The sequence below is a fragment of the Cervus elaphus genome, chromosome X (genome assembly GCF_910594005.1).
Source record: "Cervus elaphus chromosome X, mCerEla1.1, whole genome shotgun sequence".
In the NCBI taxonomy this organism is placed as follows: Eukaryota; Metazoa; Chordata; class Mammalia; order Artiodactyla; family Cervidae; genus Cervus; species Cervus elaphus.
In genome coordinates, this window is record NC_057848.1 from 105452758 (window position 1) to 105469170 (window position 16413).

The 16413-nt window shown below is 38.0% G+C and overlaps 1 protein-coding gene across 1 annotated transcript in view; it reads left to right on the forward strand.

Annotated features, from left to right (window-relative positions):
- Positions 1-15143, forward strand: part of LOC122690437 (fibronectin type III domain containing protein 3C1-like) — a 54939-nt gene extending 39796 nt beyond the window's left edge. Inside the window, exons 25-26 of the mRNA XM_043897416.1 lie at positions 14212-14333; positions 14805-15143. Coding sequence (XP_043753351.1) covers positions 14212-14333; positions 14805-15143 — 461 coding nt within the window. The remainder of the gene's footprint in view (positions 1-14211; positions 14334-14804) is intronic.
- The last annotated feature ends 1270 nt before the right edge of the window (positions 15144-16413 follow it).

Consider the following 16413-nt stretch of genomic DNA (forward strand, 5'->3'; position numbering starts at 1 on the left):
CATTCTGTGGGTAGTCTTTTCATATTGACAGGTTTCCTTTGCTGTGCAAAATCTTTTGAGTTTAATGAGGTCCCATTTGCTAATTTTTGTTTTTATTTTCATTATTATAGGAGATAGATTGAAAAATATATTGCTGCCATTTGCATCCAAGAGATTCTGCCTATATTTTCCTCTAAGAGTTTTATAATATCTAGTCTTATATTTAGATCTTTAATCCATTTTGAGTTTTTTTTGTGTGTTTAGTATTAGAGGATTTCTAATTTCATTCTTTTACATGCAACTGTTCAGTTTTCCCAACACCACTTATTGAAGAGACTGTCTTTTCTCCATTATATATTCTTACCTCCTTTGTCATAGATTAGGTGACCATAGGAATATGGGTTTATCTCTGGACTTTCTATCCTGTTCCATTGATCTCTATTTGTTTTTGTGCCTGTACCATACTATTTTGATTACTGTTGCTTTGTAGCATAATCTGAAGTCAGGGAGCCTGATTCTTCCAGCTCTATTTTTCTTTCTCAAGCTTGCTTTGGCTATTCAGGGTCTTTTGCATTTCCATACAAGTTGTAAATTTTTTTCTTCTAATTCTGTGGAAAATGCTATTTTAATTTGATCAAGGCTGCATTGAATCTGTAAATTACTTTGGGTAGTATAGTCATTTTCATAATATTGATTCTTCAAATCCAAGAATGTGGTATATTTCTCCATCTGTTTGTGTCATCTTTGATTTTTTTCAAATCAAAATTTGATTTTTTTATTTTATAGTTTTCAGAGTACAGGTTTTATGTCTCCTTAAGTAGGTATTTTATTTTTGTTGCAAGAGTGAATGGGATTGCTTCCTTAATTTCTCTTCCTGATCTTTCATTGTTAGTGTATAGAAATACAAGAGATTTCTGTGTATTAATTTTGAGGGTTTTTTTCAGTCTTTGGAAATTTTTTTACTCAGCATAATTCTTTGGAAACTCATTCAGCTGGGTGTGTATATAGCAGTAATTTGTTTCTTTCTGCAGCTGAGCAGTATTCCATGATATAGAATAGCCACAAATTTTTTAAACACTCACCCAAAGAAAGATACCTGGTTGTTTCCAGTTATTAGCTATTATGAATAAAGCTTCTATAAATATTCACTTAAAGGTTTTTGTCTGAGCACAAGTTTTCATTTCTCTGGGATAAATGCCTAGGAATGCAATTGCTGGAAGTTGCATATTTAATTTTTTAAGAAACTGTCAAATTGTTTTCAAGGAGGCTGTGCCAATTTATTATACATTCCCACCAGCGAAATATGAGCAAGCCAGTCTCTCCACTTTCTCATCAGCATTTGGTGTTGTCATTATTTTTTATTTAGTCATCCGGATAAGTGTGTATTGGTATTCAATTGTGATTTTAATTTGACTTTCCCTCATGGCTAACAATGTTGAACATCTTTTCATGTGCTTACTTACCGTCTGGGTAACTTCTTAGGTGATATGTCTTCATAATTTCTCCCATTTTCCAATTGGATTTTTTGTTTACTATTGAGTTTTGAGAGGACTTACATTCTAGATATTAGTCCTTTTTTGGATATGTGGCTTACTAATATTTTCTCTCACTTTGTAGTTTTTCGTTCTCTTCACAGGGTCTTTTAAGACTTTGATTTTGATGAAGTTGTTTTTCTTTATTTTGTCTTTGGTGTCAAGTCGAAATTCTTTACCAAACCCTAAATCCTGAAGAATTTTTCCCAGGTTGTTTTGTTTTGTTGTTTCCTCAAGGTTTCATAGGTATAGGTTATACATTTAAATCCATGAGCTGTTTTGAGTTAGTTTTTTAAATTTTTTATTTATTTATTTATTTTAATTGGAGGCTAAATACTTTACAATATTGTAGTGGTTTTTGCCATACATTGACATGAATCAGCCATGGTGTACATGTGCTCCCCATCCTGAACCCCCCCTCCCCATCCCATCCCTCTGGGTCATCCCAGTGCACCAGCCCTGAGCACCCTGTCTCAAGCCTCGAACCTGGACTGGTGAACTGTTTCACATATGATAATATACATGTTTCAATGCGATTCTCTAAGATCATCCCACCCTCGCCTTCTCCCACAGAGTCCAGAAGATGGTTCTATACATCTCTGTCTTTTTTGCTGTCTCACATATAAGGTTATCATTACCATCTTTCTAAATTCCATATATACGCATTAGTATACTGTATTGGTGTTTTTCTTTCTGGCTTATTTCACTCTGTATAATAGGCTCCAGTTTCATCCACCTCATTAGAACTGATTCAAATGTATTTGTTTTAAAGACTGAGTAATATTCCGCGAGCTGGTGATGGACAGGGAGGCATGGCGTGCTGTGATTCATGGGGTCGCAGAGTCGGACATGACTGAGCGACTGAACTGAACTGAATATTCCATTGTGTATATGTACCACAGCTCTTATCCATTTGTCTGCTTATGGACATCTAGGTTGCTTCCATGTCCTGGCTATTATAAACAGTGCTGCAATGAACATTGGGGTACACGTGTCTCTTTCTATTCTGGTTTCCTCAGTGTGTATGCCCAGCAGTGGGATTGCTGGGTTATATGGCAGTTTTATTTCCAGTTTTTTAAGAAATCTCCACACTGTTCTCCATAGTGGATGTACTAGTTTGCATTCCCACCAATAGTGTAAGAAGGTTCCCTTTTCTCCACACCCTCTCCAGCATTTATTGTTTGTAGATTTTTGGATAGTAGCCATTCTGACCAGCGTGAGATGGTACCTCATTGTGATTTTGATTTGCATTTCTCTGATAATGAGTGATGTTGAGCATCTTTTCATGTGTTTGTTAGCCATCTGTATGTCTTCTTTGGAGAAATGTCTGTTTAGTTCTCTGGCCCATTTTTTGATTGGGTCATTTATTTCTCTGGAATTGAGCTGCAGGAGTTGCTTGTATATTTTTGAGATTAATTCTTTGTCTCTTGCTTCGTTTGCTATTATTTTCTCCCATTCTGAAGGCTGTCTTTTCCCTTTGCTTATACCTTCCTTCATTGTGCAAAAGCCTTTAAGTTTAATTAGGTCCCATGTGTTTATTTTTATTTTTATTTCTGTTACTCTGGGAGGTGGGTCATGGAGAAGCCTGCTGTGATTTATGTCAGAGAGTGTTTTGCCTATGTTTTCCTCTAGGAGTTTTATAGTTTCTGGTCTTAGGTTTAGATCATTAATCCATTTTGAGTTTTTCTTCTGTATGGTGTTAGAAAGTGTTCTAGTTTCATTCTTTTACAAGTGCCTGACAAGTTTTCCCAGCACCACTTGTTAAAGAGATTGTCTTTTCTCCGTTGTATATTTTTGCCTCCTTTGTCAAAGATAAGGTGTCCATAGGTGTGTAGATTTATCTCTGGGCTTTCTATTTTGTTCCATTGATCTATATTTCTGTCTTTGTGCCAGTACCATACTGTCTTGATGACTGTGGCTTTGTAGTAGAGCCTGAAGTCAGGCAGGTTGATTCCTCCAGTTCCATTCTTCTTTCTCAAGATTGCTTTGGCTATTCGAGGTTTTTTGTATTTCCATACAAATTGTGAAACTATTTGTTCTACTTTTGTGAAGAATACCGTTGGTAGCTTGATAGGGATTGCATTTAATCTATAGAATGCTTTGGGTAGTATAGTCATTTTGACAATATTGATTCTTCCAATCCATGAAGACAGTATATTTCTCCATCTGTTTGTGTCCTCTTTGATTTCTTTCATCAGTGTTTCATAGTTTTCTATGTATAGGTCTTTTGTTTCTTTAGGTAGATATACTCCTAAGTATTTTATTCTTTTTGTTGCAATGGTGAATGGTATTGTTTCTTTAATTTCTCTTTCTGTTTTCTCATTGTTAGTGTATAGGAATGCAAGGGATTTCTGTGAGTTAATTTTTTTTTTTTCTTATCAGCCATAGATTTACACGTATTCCCCATCCTGATCCCCCCTCCCACCTCCCTCTCCACCCGATTCCTCTGGGTCTTCCCAGTGCACCAGGCCCGAGCACTTGTCTCAGGCATCCCACCTGGGCTGGTGATCTGTTTCACCATAGATAGTATACATGCTGTTCTTTTGAAATATCCCACCCTCACATTCTCCCACAGAGTTCAAAAGTCTGTTCTGTATTTCTGTGTCTCTTTTTCTGTTTTGCATATAGGGTTAAGAGTGGGCACCCTTGTCTTGTTCCTGATTTTAGGGGAAATGCTTTCAATTTTTCACCATTGAGGGTAATGCTTGCTGTGGGTTTGTCATATACAGCTTTTATTATGTTGAGGTATGTTCCTTCTATTCCTGCTTTCTGGAGAGTTTTAATCATAAATGAGTGTTGAATTTTGTCAAAGGCTTTCTCTGCATCTATTGAGATAATCATATGGTTTTTATCTTTCAATTTGTTAATGTGGTGTATTACATTGATTGATTTGCAGATATTAAAGAATCCTTGCATTCCTGGGATAAAGCCCACTTGGTCATGATGTATGATTTTTTAAATATGTTGCTGGATTCTGTTTGCTACAATTTTGTTAAGGATTTTTGCATCTATGTTCATCAGTGATATTGGCCTGTAGTTTTCTTTTTTTGTGGCATCTTTGTCTGGTTATGGAATTAGGGTGATGGTGGCCTCATAGAATGAGTTTGGAAGTTTACCTTCTGCAATTTTCTGGAAGAGTTTGAGTAAGATAGGTGTCAACTCTTCTCTAAATTTTTGGTAGAATTCAGCTGTGAAGCCGTCTGGTCCTGGGCTTGTTTGCTAGAAGATTTCTGATTACAGTTTTGATTTCCTTGCTTGTGATGGCTCTGTTAAGATCTTCTATTTCTTCCTGGTTCAGTTTTGGAAAGTTATACTTTTCTAAGAATTTGTCCATTTCTTCCAAGTTGTCCATTTTATTGGCATAGAGCTGCTGGTAGTAGTCTCTTATGATCATTAGTATTTCAGTGTTGTCTGTTGTGATCTCTCCATTTTCATTTCTAATTTTATTAATTTGGTTTTACTCCCTTTGTTTCTTAATGAGTCTTGCTAACGGTTTCTCAATTTTGTTTATTTTTTTCAAAAAACCAGCTTTTAGCTTTGTTGATTTTTGCTATGGTCTCTTTAGTTTCTTTTGCATTTATTTCTGCCCTAATTTTTAAGATTTCTTTCCTTCTACTAACCCTGGGGTTCTTCATTTCTTCCTTTTCCAGTTGCTTTAGGTGTAGGTTTAGGTTTTTTTTTTTTCCTTTATGTATTCTTTTATTTATTCTTTTATTTATTTATTTATTTATTTATTTTAATTTTTTTATTAGTTGGAGGCTAATTACTTCACAACATTTCAGTGGGTTTTGTTGACTTTTTCTTTGTTTCTTGAGGTAAGCCTGTATTGCTATGAACCTTCCCCTTAGCACTGCTTTGACAGTGTCCCATAGGTTTTGGGTTGTTGTGTTTTCATTTCCATTCGTTTCTATGCATATTTTGATTTCTTTTTTTATTTCTTCTATGACTTGGTTATGAAGAAGCATGTTGTTTAGCCTCTATATGTTGGAATTTTTAAATGTTTTTTTCTTGTAATTGACCTCTAATCTTCCTGCATTGTGGTCAAAAAAGATGATTGGAATTATTTCAATTTTTTTGAATATACCAAAGCTAGATTTATGGCCCAGGATGTGATCTATTCTGGAGAAGGTTCCGTGTGCACTTGAGAAAAGGTGAAATTCATTGTTTTGGGGTGAAATGTCCTGTGAATATCAATTAGATGTAGCTGGTCCATTGTGTCATTTAAAGTTTGTGTTTCCTTGTTAATTTTCTGGTTAATTGATCTATCCATAGGTGTGAGTGGGGTATTAAAGTCTCCCACTATTATTGTGTTATTGTTAATTTCCACTTTCATACTTGTTAGCATTTGCCGTACATATTGTGGTGCTCCTATGTTGGGTGCGTATATAATTGTTATATCTTCTTCTTGGATTGATCTTTGATCATTATGTAGTGTCCTTCTTTGTCTCTTTTCACAGCCTTTATTTTAAATTCTATTTTATCTGATATGAGCTACTCCTGACTTTTTTTGGTCTCCATTTGCATGAAATATCTTTTTCCAGGCCTTCACTTTCAGTCTGTATGTGTCCCTTGTTTTGAGGTCGGCCTCTTATAGACAGCATATATAGGGGTCTTGTTTTTGTATCCATTCAGCCAGTCTTTGTCTTTTGGTTGGGGCATTCAACCCATTTACATTTAAGTTAATTATTGGTAAGTATGGTCCCGTTGCCATTTACTTTGTTGTTTGGGGTTTGAGTTTATACACCTTTTCTGTGTTTCCTGTCTAGAGAAGATCCTTTAGTATTTGCTGAAGAGCTGGTTTGGTGGTGCTGAAATCTCTGAGTTTTGCTTATCTGTAAAGCTTTTGATTTCTCCTTCATGTTTGAATGAGATCCTTGCTGGGTACAGTAATCTGGGTTGTAGGTTATTCTCTTTCATCACTTTAAGTATGTCCTGCCATTCCCTTCTGGCCTGAAGAGTTTCTATTGAAAGATCAGCTGTTATCCTTATGGGAATCCCCTTGTGTGTTATTCATTGTTTCTCCCTTGCTGCTTTTAATATTTATTCTTTGTGTTTGATCTTTGTTAATTTGATTAATATGTGTCTTGGGGTGTTTCACCTTGGGTTTATCCTGTTTGGGACTCTCTGGGTTTCTTGGATTGGGTGGCTGTTTCCTTCCCCATTTTAGGGAAGTTTTCAACTATTATCTCCTCAAGTGTCTTCTCATGGCCTTTCTTTTTGTCTTCTTCTGGGACTCTTATGATTCGAATGTTGGGACATTTCACATTGTCCCAGAGGTCCCTGAGGTTGTCGTCATTTATTTTAATTCTTTTTTCCTCTCTGCTTCATTTATTTCTACCATCTGTCTTCTACCTCACTTATCCTATCTTCTGCTTCCATTATTCTACTGTTGGTTCCCTCCAGAGTGTTTTTGATCTCATTTATTGCATTATTCATTATTGATTGACTATTTTTTTTCTTCTAGGTCCTTGTTAAACATTTCTTGCATCTTCTCAGTCCTTGTCTCCAGGCTATTTCTCTGTAGCTCCATTTTGTTTTCAAGATTTTGGATCACTTTTACTATCATTATTCTAAATTTTTTCAGGTAGACTCCCTATCTCCTCCTCTTTTGTTTGGTTTGGTGGGCATTTATCATGTTCCTTTACCTGCTGAGTATTTCTCTGCCTTTTCATCTTGTTTATATTGCTGTGTTTGGGGTAGCCTTTCTGTATTCTGGCAGTTTGTGGTTCCTCTTTATTGTGGAGGTCCCTCTCTGTGGGTGGGGTTTGACAAGTGGCTTGTCAACGTTTCCGGGTTAGGGAAGCTTGTGTCGGTGCTCTGGTGGGTGGAGCTGGATTTCTTCTCTCTAGAGTGCAATGAAATGTCCAGTAGTGAGTTTTGAGATGTCTATGGGTTTGGTGTGACTTTGGGCAGCCTGTATGTTGGCGTTCGGGCCTATGTTCCTGGGTTACTGGAGAATTTGTGTGGTATGTCTTGCTCTGGATCTTGTTGGCTCTTGGGTGGTCGTTGGTTTCAGTGTAGGTATCGAGGCTTTTGGATGATATTTTATTAGTTAATGTTCCCTGGAGTCAGGAGTTCTCTGGTGTTCTCAGGTTTTGGGCTTAAGCCTCCTGCCTCTGGTTTTCAGTCTTATTCTTACAGTAGCCTCAAGACTTCTCCATCCATACAGCACTGATTGTATAACTTCTAGGTTGATGGTGAAAAGATTCTCCACAGTGAGGAACAGTCAGAGAGGTTCACAGAATTACATGGAGAAGAGAAGCGAGAGGAGGGAGATAGAGGTGACCAGGAGGAGAAGAGGGGGAATCAAAAGTGTACAGAGCAATCTAGCTATCTCCTCCCTATCTCAGTAAATAATTTCCTATGTGCTCTGCACAGTCTGGAACCCTCAGAGAGGTTCACGGAATTACATAGAGAAGAGGGAGGAAGGAGATAGAGGTGAGCAGGAGGAGAAGAGGGGGGGGTCAAAAGGAGATAGATCTAGGCAATACTCTGTCCCCTAAGTGTTCTCTCCACAGCCCATAACACACACAGAGATTCATAGAGTTGGGTAGAGAAGAGAAGGGGGAGGGAGGAGATAGAGGTGGCCTGGGGGAGAATAAGGAGAGTCAAAAGGGGGAGAGAGTAATCAAGCCAGTAATCACACTCCTAAGTAAAAATGGGTACTGAATTTTGGATTCTTAAATGTACAAAATTGATAACAAATACCATAAAGCAAAGATTAAAAATCTAGAGTAGAGGTTAAACTCTCAAAAATACAACATTAAAAAAATTACAAAAAGTTTAAGAAATATATGTGAAGTTTGCTTTAAAGATAGGATTCTTTTGCGAGGTAATAGTAGATTATAAAAATGAAAATTAAAGGAGTAATAGAGGACTTTAAAAAATACATATTTTTTAATTTAAAAAATGGTAATAGTAAAAATATATCTAGGAATTTCTCTGGAGCTGTTGCGGGCAGTGTGAGGTAAGTTCAGTTTCAGATAGTTCCTTGTTCCAGCTTATACTTCTCAAGATCTATAGGTCCCTTCCAATGTAGTCGGTGTTAACTACAGAAATTTTAACCTGTTGCACCTGTCACTTCCAAAGCGGTTCCCTCTGTCTATTTTGGCTTCCTCTGTTTGCAAGTCTCTTCAGTGTCTAATTTCTGCCCTGATACAAGGGGGCAAAGATGGTCTCTTGTTTAGGCTCACTTGTTCAGTCGTGCCGTGGGGAGGGAGGAACACTGCAAATAAATATCACTGGCCTGTGTGGGGAGTGCTCACAGTGTTTCGCTCAGGTTCCAGGTTGCTCTGCAGGGAGCGGGCCCTGGGTTGCATGCACTTCCCAGGTCTAAGCTGCTCAGGTTCAGGTTCTCGGGTACTCCACAAAGGCACAGACTCCGTTGGGCCTGCGTTTTGTGCCCTTCCCTGGTAGAGCAGCTCAGGAAACCAGGCGCTTGGCGAGCACACTTTCTGCAGGCAGTGAGTGCGTCTTATCACCTCTCGGGTCCCAGTCGGTCGGATTCCTGGGTTGCAGCAGGCGCGCCCGTCTCCGGTGTGCCGTTTTTCTCCTCCTGGAAGCTGATCTCTGGCTGTGACCCTCCCAGCGGATGTCAACCATCCAGAATCCCAGGAAGCCTTGGTTAGAAACTGCAAGCCTGTTCACAGTTTGGTAGGGGATGCTGTCTCTGGGGCCAAATTTGCCCCTTTCAGGCTCTGGCTGGCACCCGCCTGCCCCCTGCCTCCGGCGGGGGATTGGGCGGTCTGAGGCCTGCCACCTCTCCTTTGGTATTCGCTCAGTCCTTTGTTCTGTGAGCTGGCTGGCAGTGCCTTAAGTTAGGGCTTTTTGTGAGATAGTTCTCTCTCTCTCTCTCTCTCTCTCTCTCTCTCTCTCTCTCTCTCTCTCTCTCTCTCTCTTTTCCCTCTCTCTCTGGCTATCCCACAGTTTAGGTTGCTATCTCATGTTAGCTCCCTCAGATTGCCCTCAGGCCATCCAGGCCTGGTCCTTACCCTAAGCAGTGCAGCCCGCTCCTCCCTGTTCAGCCCCCACTTGCTGGTGGCAGATGCGAGCATCTGGGGTACTTCTCTGCTGGGAGTTGCCATTAGGTATGTAATCTGTGGGTTTTATTTATTTATTTTTTCCTCCTGGTTATTTTGCCCTCCAAGAGTCCAAAACTCCCCACAGACCCGTCGATGAGAGGGTTTCCTGATGTTTGGAAACTTCTCCTCTTTTAAGACTCCCTTCCTGGGATGAATCTCCAACCCTAACTCTCCTGTCTCTCTTTTTATCTTTTATATTTTGTCCTACCTCCTTTCGAAGACAATGGGCTGCCTTTCTGGGTGCCTGATGTCTTCTGCCAGTGTTAAGAAGTTGTTTTGTGGAATTTGCTCAGCGTTCAGATGTTCTTTAGATGAATTTGTGGGGGAGACAGTGGTCTCCCTGTTGTATTCCTTCACCATCTTAGGACCGCCCCTGTGTATTAATTTTATATCCTATGACTTTACTGAGTACATTGATGACCTCTAGTAGTTTTCTAGCAGCATTTTTTATGTATAGTATCATGTCATCTGCCAACAGTGACAGTTTTACTTCTTCAGAATCATATTTTTTAAATATTTTGAGATAAACTAATCCAGCCAATCACACTATAACCAGTGCCATTTTGAGAGGAAGAAGCTGAGTCCCCAAAATGGTAACTTAGCTAAAGAACACGATGAACCAGTGGCAGAGGCAAGATTAGTACTGTAGGCTCCTGATTCCCATCATAGTTTCCTTTCCATTTTATCTATATTTTCTCAAATGGATTAGTACACAAATTTCATCAACTAATAGGTGTGATTATACTGATTAAAGCTGAGAAAAGCCTACATAAATTTAGATTTAGGTACGTATTTGTACACATTTAGTACAAATTTTTTAGCTTCATATTTGGTAATTAGTACATATTTGATAGGGCTTCCCTGGTGGATCAGTGGCAAAGAATCTGCCTGCCACTGTAGGAGACCTGGGTTTGATCCCTGGACAGGAGGATCCCCTGGAGAAAGAAATGGCAACCCACTCTAGTATTCTTGCCTGGAGAATCCCATGGACAGAGAAGTCTGGTGTTCTATGATCCTCAGGTTTGCAAAAGAGTCAGACACAACTTAATGACTAAACAAACACAACAACTTAACAACAACATATTTGATAATTTCTCAAACTCTGAATTTAGTTCTCCTTATAGGAGTAAAGTAAAGGAAATGGCAACCCACTCCAGTACTCATGCCTGGAAAATTCCATAGATGGAGAAGCCTGGTGGGCTACAGTCCATGGGGTCACAAAGAGTTGGACACAACTGAGCGACTTCACTTTCTTTTTTTTTTATAGGAGTAAAATAAAGTGTTGTTGGTAATACATAACGAGGCCAAGTAGTCATGAAAGCTGAAGCTTTAAGGATCTTTTTCTTTCCAGTTGTGAAGTTCAGTTGCTTTAATCCATCCACACATGAGTCCAAGCACTGTTCTGAAATGGTTTTCAGTGTAAAACTAACTGGAACATATTGCAATTAAACATGATTTAGATCACAATACCTTGCTCTCTTCCTATGTATTTAAGCCCCATTTTCCTCAAACATAGAAAGATTCAGTTCAGTTCAGTCGCTCAGTCATGTCCGACTCTTTGCGACCCATGAATCGCAGCACGCCAGGCCTCCCTGTCCATCATCAACTCCCGGACCCTACTCAAACTCATGTCCATCGAGTCGGTGATGCCATCCAGCCATCTCATCCTCTGTTGTCCCCTTCTCCTCCTGCCCCCAGTCCTCCCAGCATCAGGGTCTTTTCCAATGAGTCAACTCTTCACATGAGGTGGCCAAAGTACTGGAGTTTCAGCTTCAGCATCAGTCCCTCCAATGAACACCCAGGACTGATCTCCTTTAGGATGGACTGGCTGGATCTCTTTGCAGTCCAAGGGACTCTCAAGAGTCTTCTCCAACACCACAGTTCAAAAGCACCAATTTTTCGGCACTCAGCTTTCTTCACAGTCCAACTCTCACATCCATACATGACCACTGGAAAAACCACAGCCTTGACTAGACAGACCTTTGTTGGCAAAGTAATGTCTCTGCTTTTTAATATGCTATCTAGGTTGGTCATAACTTTCCTTCCAAGGAGTAAGTGTCTTTTAATTTCACGGCTGCAATCACCATCTGCAGTGATTTTGTAGACCAAAAAAATAAAGTCTGACACTACAAAGATTAAGAACATGAAATAAAGATGCTACTTTTCTACTCAGTTTCTGTCTTTCTTTCCTCAGTCAGTTTCTACCCTACTTTCCTCACACACTTTCTGTGATCTTAAAATAAAATTATTAATGACTGTGAGGATTCTTCCAAATGTATGATACATCATATAAATACAATGCAAGAGATATCAGTAGGGATTCAACCAGACTAATAAGTTGTAAACTTCAGTTCAATTGCTCAGTCATGTCCAACTCTTTGCGACCCCATGAACTGCAGCACACCAGGCTTCTCTGTCCATCACCAACTCCCAGAGCTTACTCAAACTCATGTCCATTGAGTTGGTGATGCCATCCAACCATTTCATCCTGTCATCCCTTCTCCTCCTGCCTTCAATCTTTCCCAGCATCAAGGTCTTTTCCAAAGAGTCAGCACTTCATATCAGGTGGTGAAACTATTGGAGCTTCAGCTTCAGAATCAATCCTTCCAATGAATATTCAGGACTGATTTCCTTTAGGATTGACTGGCTGGATCTCCTTGCAGTCCAAGGAACTCTCAAGAGTCTTTGCCAACACCACAGTTCAAAAGCATCAATTCTTCATTGCTCAGCTTTCTTCACAGTCCAACTCTCACATCCATACATGACTACTGGAAAAACCATAGCTTTGACTAGATGGACTTTTGTTGGCAAAGTAATGTCCCTGCTTTTTCATATGCTGTCTAGGTTGGTCATAACTTTTCTTCCAAGGAGCAAGCGTCATTTAATTTCATGGCTGCAGTCACCATCTGCAGTGATTTTGGAGCCCAGAAAAATAAAGTCAGCCACTGTTTCCACTGTTTCCCCATCTATTTGCCATGAAGTGATGGGACCAGATGCCATGACCTTAGTTTTCTGAATGTTGGGTTTTAAGCCAACTTTTTCACTCTCCTCTTTCACTTTCATCAAGAAGCTCTAGTTCTTTGCTTTCTGCCATAAGGGTGGTGTCATCTGCATATCTGAGGTTATTGATATTTCTCCCAGCCATCTTGATTCCAGCTTGTGCTTCTTCCAGCCCAGCGTTTCTCATGATGTACTCTGCATATAAGTGAAATAAGCAGGGTGACAATATACAGCCTTGACGTACTCCTTTTCCTATTTGGAACCAGTCTGTTGTTCCATGTACAGTTCTAACTGTTGCTTCTTGACCTGCATACAGATTTCTCAGGAGACAGGTCAGGTGGTCTGGTATTCCCATCTCTTTAAGAATTTTCCTGTTTGTTATGATCCACACAGTCAAAGGTTTTGGCATAGTCAATAAAGCATAAGTAGCTGTTTTTCTGGAGTTCTCTTGCTTTTCAATGATCCAATGGATGTTGGCAATTTGATCTCTGGTTCCTCTGCCTTCTAAATCTGGCTTGAACATTTGGAGGCTCACGGTTTACATACTGTTGAAGCCTGGCTTGGAGAATTTTGAGCGTTACTTTGCTAGCATGTGAGATGAGTGCAATTGTGTGGTAGTTTGAACATTTCTTTGGCATTGCCTTTCTTTGGGATTGGAATGAAAACTGATCTTTTTCCAGTCTTGTGGCCACTGCTGAGTTTTCCAAATTTGCTGGCAAATTGAGTGCAGCACTTCCACAGCATCATCTTTCAGGATTTGAAATAGCTCAACTGGAATTCCATCACCTCCACTAGCTTTGTTCGTAATGATGCTTCCTAAGGCCCACTTGACTTCACATTCCAGGATGTCTGGCTCTAGGTGAGTGATCACACCATCGTGATTCTCTGGGTCATGAAGATCTTTTTTGTATAGTTCTTCAATGTGTTGTTGCCACCTCTTCTTAATATCTTCTGCTTCTATTAGGTCCATACCATTTCTGCCCTTTATTGTGCCCATCTTTGCATGAAATATTCCCTTGGTATCTCTAATTTTCTTGAATAGATCTCTAATCTTTCCCATCTATTGTTTTCCTCTATTTATTTGCATTGATCACTGAGGAAGGCTTTCTTATCTCTCCTTGCTATTCTTTGGAACTCTGCATTCAAATGGGTATATCTTTCCTTTTCTCCTACCTTCAGCTTCTCTTCTTTTCTCAGCTATTTGTAAGGTCTCCTCAGACAACCTTTTTGCCTTTTTACATTTTTTTTCCTTGAGGATGGTCTTGATCACTTCCTCCTGTACAATGTTACAAACTTCCATCCATAGTTCTTCAAGGCACTCTATCAGATCTAATCCCTTAAATCTGTTTGTCACTTCTAAAGTTGTAACAGATATTACTAGAAAATAAAATATTTTTATTAATTGACAATTTTAAGTGCTTAAAAATTTTATTACAAGTATTAAGATGCTGGTGGTACAGCAAAAGTCTTTACAGTAAGAACTATAAATATATATCATTTAGATTAATCTTACATGGGTTGCCTTTTAGTGACCATATAAAACTGTATGAGAGATTTCAATGTTTTCAAGACCACCTAGGAAAAGTGGAACCATCTGAGCCGAAATTCTCTTTTTCTAGCACCTAAATTGCACCAGTTGAATAACAATACTTGTGAGGTCAAATGGGAATCTTTGGAGCCAATAAACGGAGATTCCATAGTTTACAGTCTTCAGCTCATCAGTGGAAAAGGAACTGACGTGGTAAATTCTTGTAAATTTTGTCATTGTAATTTACAGTTTTACATCCTGCTGGGGACTGAGCTTTTGTCAAAGAGTACAATATTCTTTTATGATATTGAAAGTAACTAAATTTTATCCAAAAATCCTATCTGGTCTTAAATATTTATGTACATAATACTTACATGGGAACAATTTGTTTATGTATTTAACTTAATATTATTGGATGTAGTTGTTTTTAGTTTCCACTGACCACATGCCCAACCCATTCCAAACCAAATGGAATTTAAAGTTTAACAGTTACAAGTCTTTGTTATTTGTTACATTGAAGAATATTACACCTAAATAGTACTGGGTTCTCAAGATATTAGAGACTGTAACAGTAAACTTTTATTTTTGTTGTGAACATATTCATGCAATGTTTCCTGTTGTCAAAAACCTTTTTTTTTTTTTGGTAAGAAAAGGTAATTTTAATTTTGACTCTTTTTCTTTTAGATTTACAAAGGACCGAACACATCGTTCACCTTTTCCAACTTTCTCACAAATTCACATTACCGCTTCAAAGTCTGCGCTGGACGTCAATATCAGAATTCTGCTGGGATACAAGAGCTCTGGGGACATTGTAGCCAGAGTGCTCTTTTCTCAACCTATAAGCAACAGCTGGGGCCTGGCAAAGATGTTAGAAGAAAGAGAGGAAGCAGCCCTAGTGAAGGGAAACATGAAAAACTCAAGATAGAGATGAGTGATGATACCTTTGTTCTGATCCTTGTGATAGGATTTGCACTAATTGCCATTCAATGTGCTGCTATGATTCAGTACTTCCTTATCAACTAATCTATTTTTACACATTTTTAACTTTTTTAGGAAGTTCTAAAACAAATTACATTAAATAAAGAAATTGCTAGATGCATCTCAGTTCTTAAAAGTAAATCTTATTGGGTAGAAATCCTTATGAACTTTTATCTGACATCAAAAGAACTGCCTTCAAGAAATTCATTGTTAATTTTTAAAAAAAGAAATTCATTGTGACAGTAGAAGAGATTTTTTTAGAAAACAGGTATATTTTAAATTTGAAAATTTTAGCAACACTCCACTATTATGTAAAATGACCTAAAACCTCTCTTGAAAACTATTCCCTGTCTTAATTTTTCAAATGAATATTTTGCAAAGTTTTAAGAGTTATGAGAGGATAAAAGCATTTCAGAATTTTATACAGAACAAAGTGGTAAAAATCAATTCTACATGTCAACTTACATTCATATGAAATAATAAAAAGTATCTACCAACTTTATATTCTGTACTGTAATTTTTTCAAGGTAACATACTCAGCTGTTTGGCTTGTGCTCTGATAATTACTTTGATAGTGGGAAAGTAGTAATTTACATCACTTTGGGAGTAGAAGTAGGGACGTAGGAAGCCATTTTATACCATTCTAAGCTCTTTCAAATACACCCAGTGCTGATTATTCTGTAACTGGAATAATTTAACATGATACATATGATTATTCATATTTTACATGGAATATTTAAATGATTTATTCTCAAAATTGATACATTCATATTTATTTCTAGTTACAAATGAAGCATCTGTCTCTATTCTCACAATCTTTCAGGGGCTGTTTTGGCCATCTTGCAAAGGAGATGTCACCCTCTCCAAAGAATATTTCTTACCTTTATTGAAAATGTTTAAATATTATCTCTATTTCAGTTTGTTCTTTGTATTTCAAAAATGAAAACCATAAGTTGGCCCATTTTCACATGGGCTAATTTTGGCATACCCAATGATATTATATTTCACTGGGTATTGCACTGATATGTGGTATGTTACAGAAAATTTATTTAGGTGGTTGCTGTTCAGTTTAGAGCTTGATGTATTGTTTAAACATGAAAAACATAAAACAGTTTTCTTCAAAAGTAAATTGTGATACAATATTAATCCACATTCTAAAAGAATATTACCTTCACATTTTAACTTTAGAGAATACCAAAAATGAAAGTTTTAATGTAATAACTTGTTATATACACCACAGAAATAATATTTTAAAGCCTATTTTTAAAATATATCTTATCAGTCTTTCTTTGCCTACAAGCAAACATTTCATTAA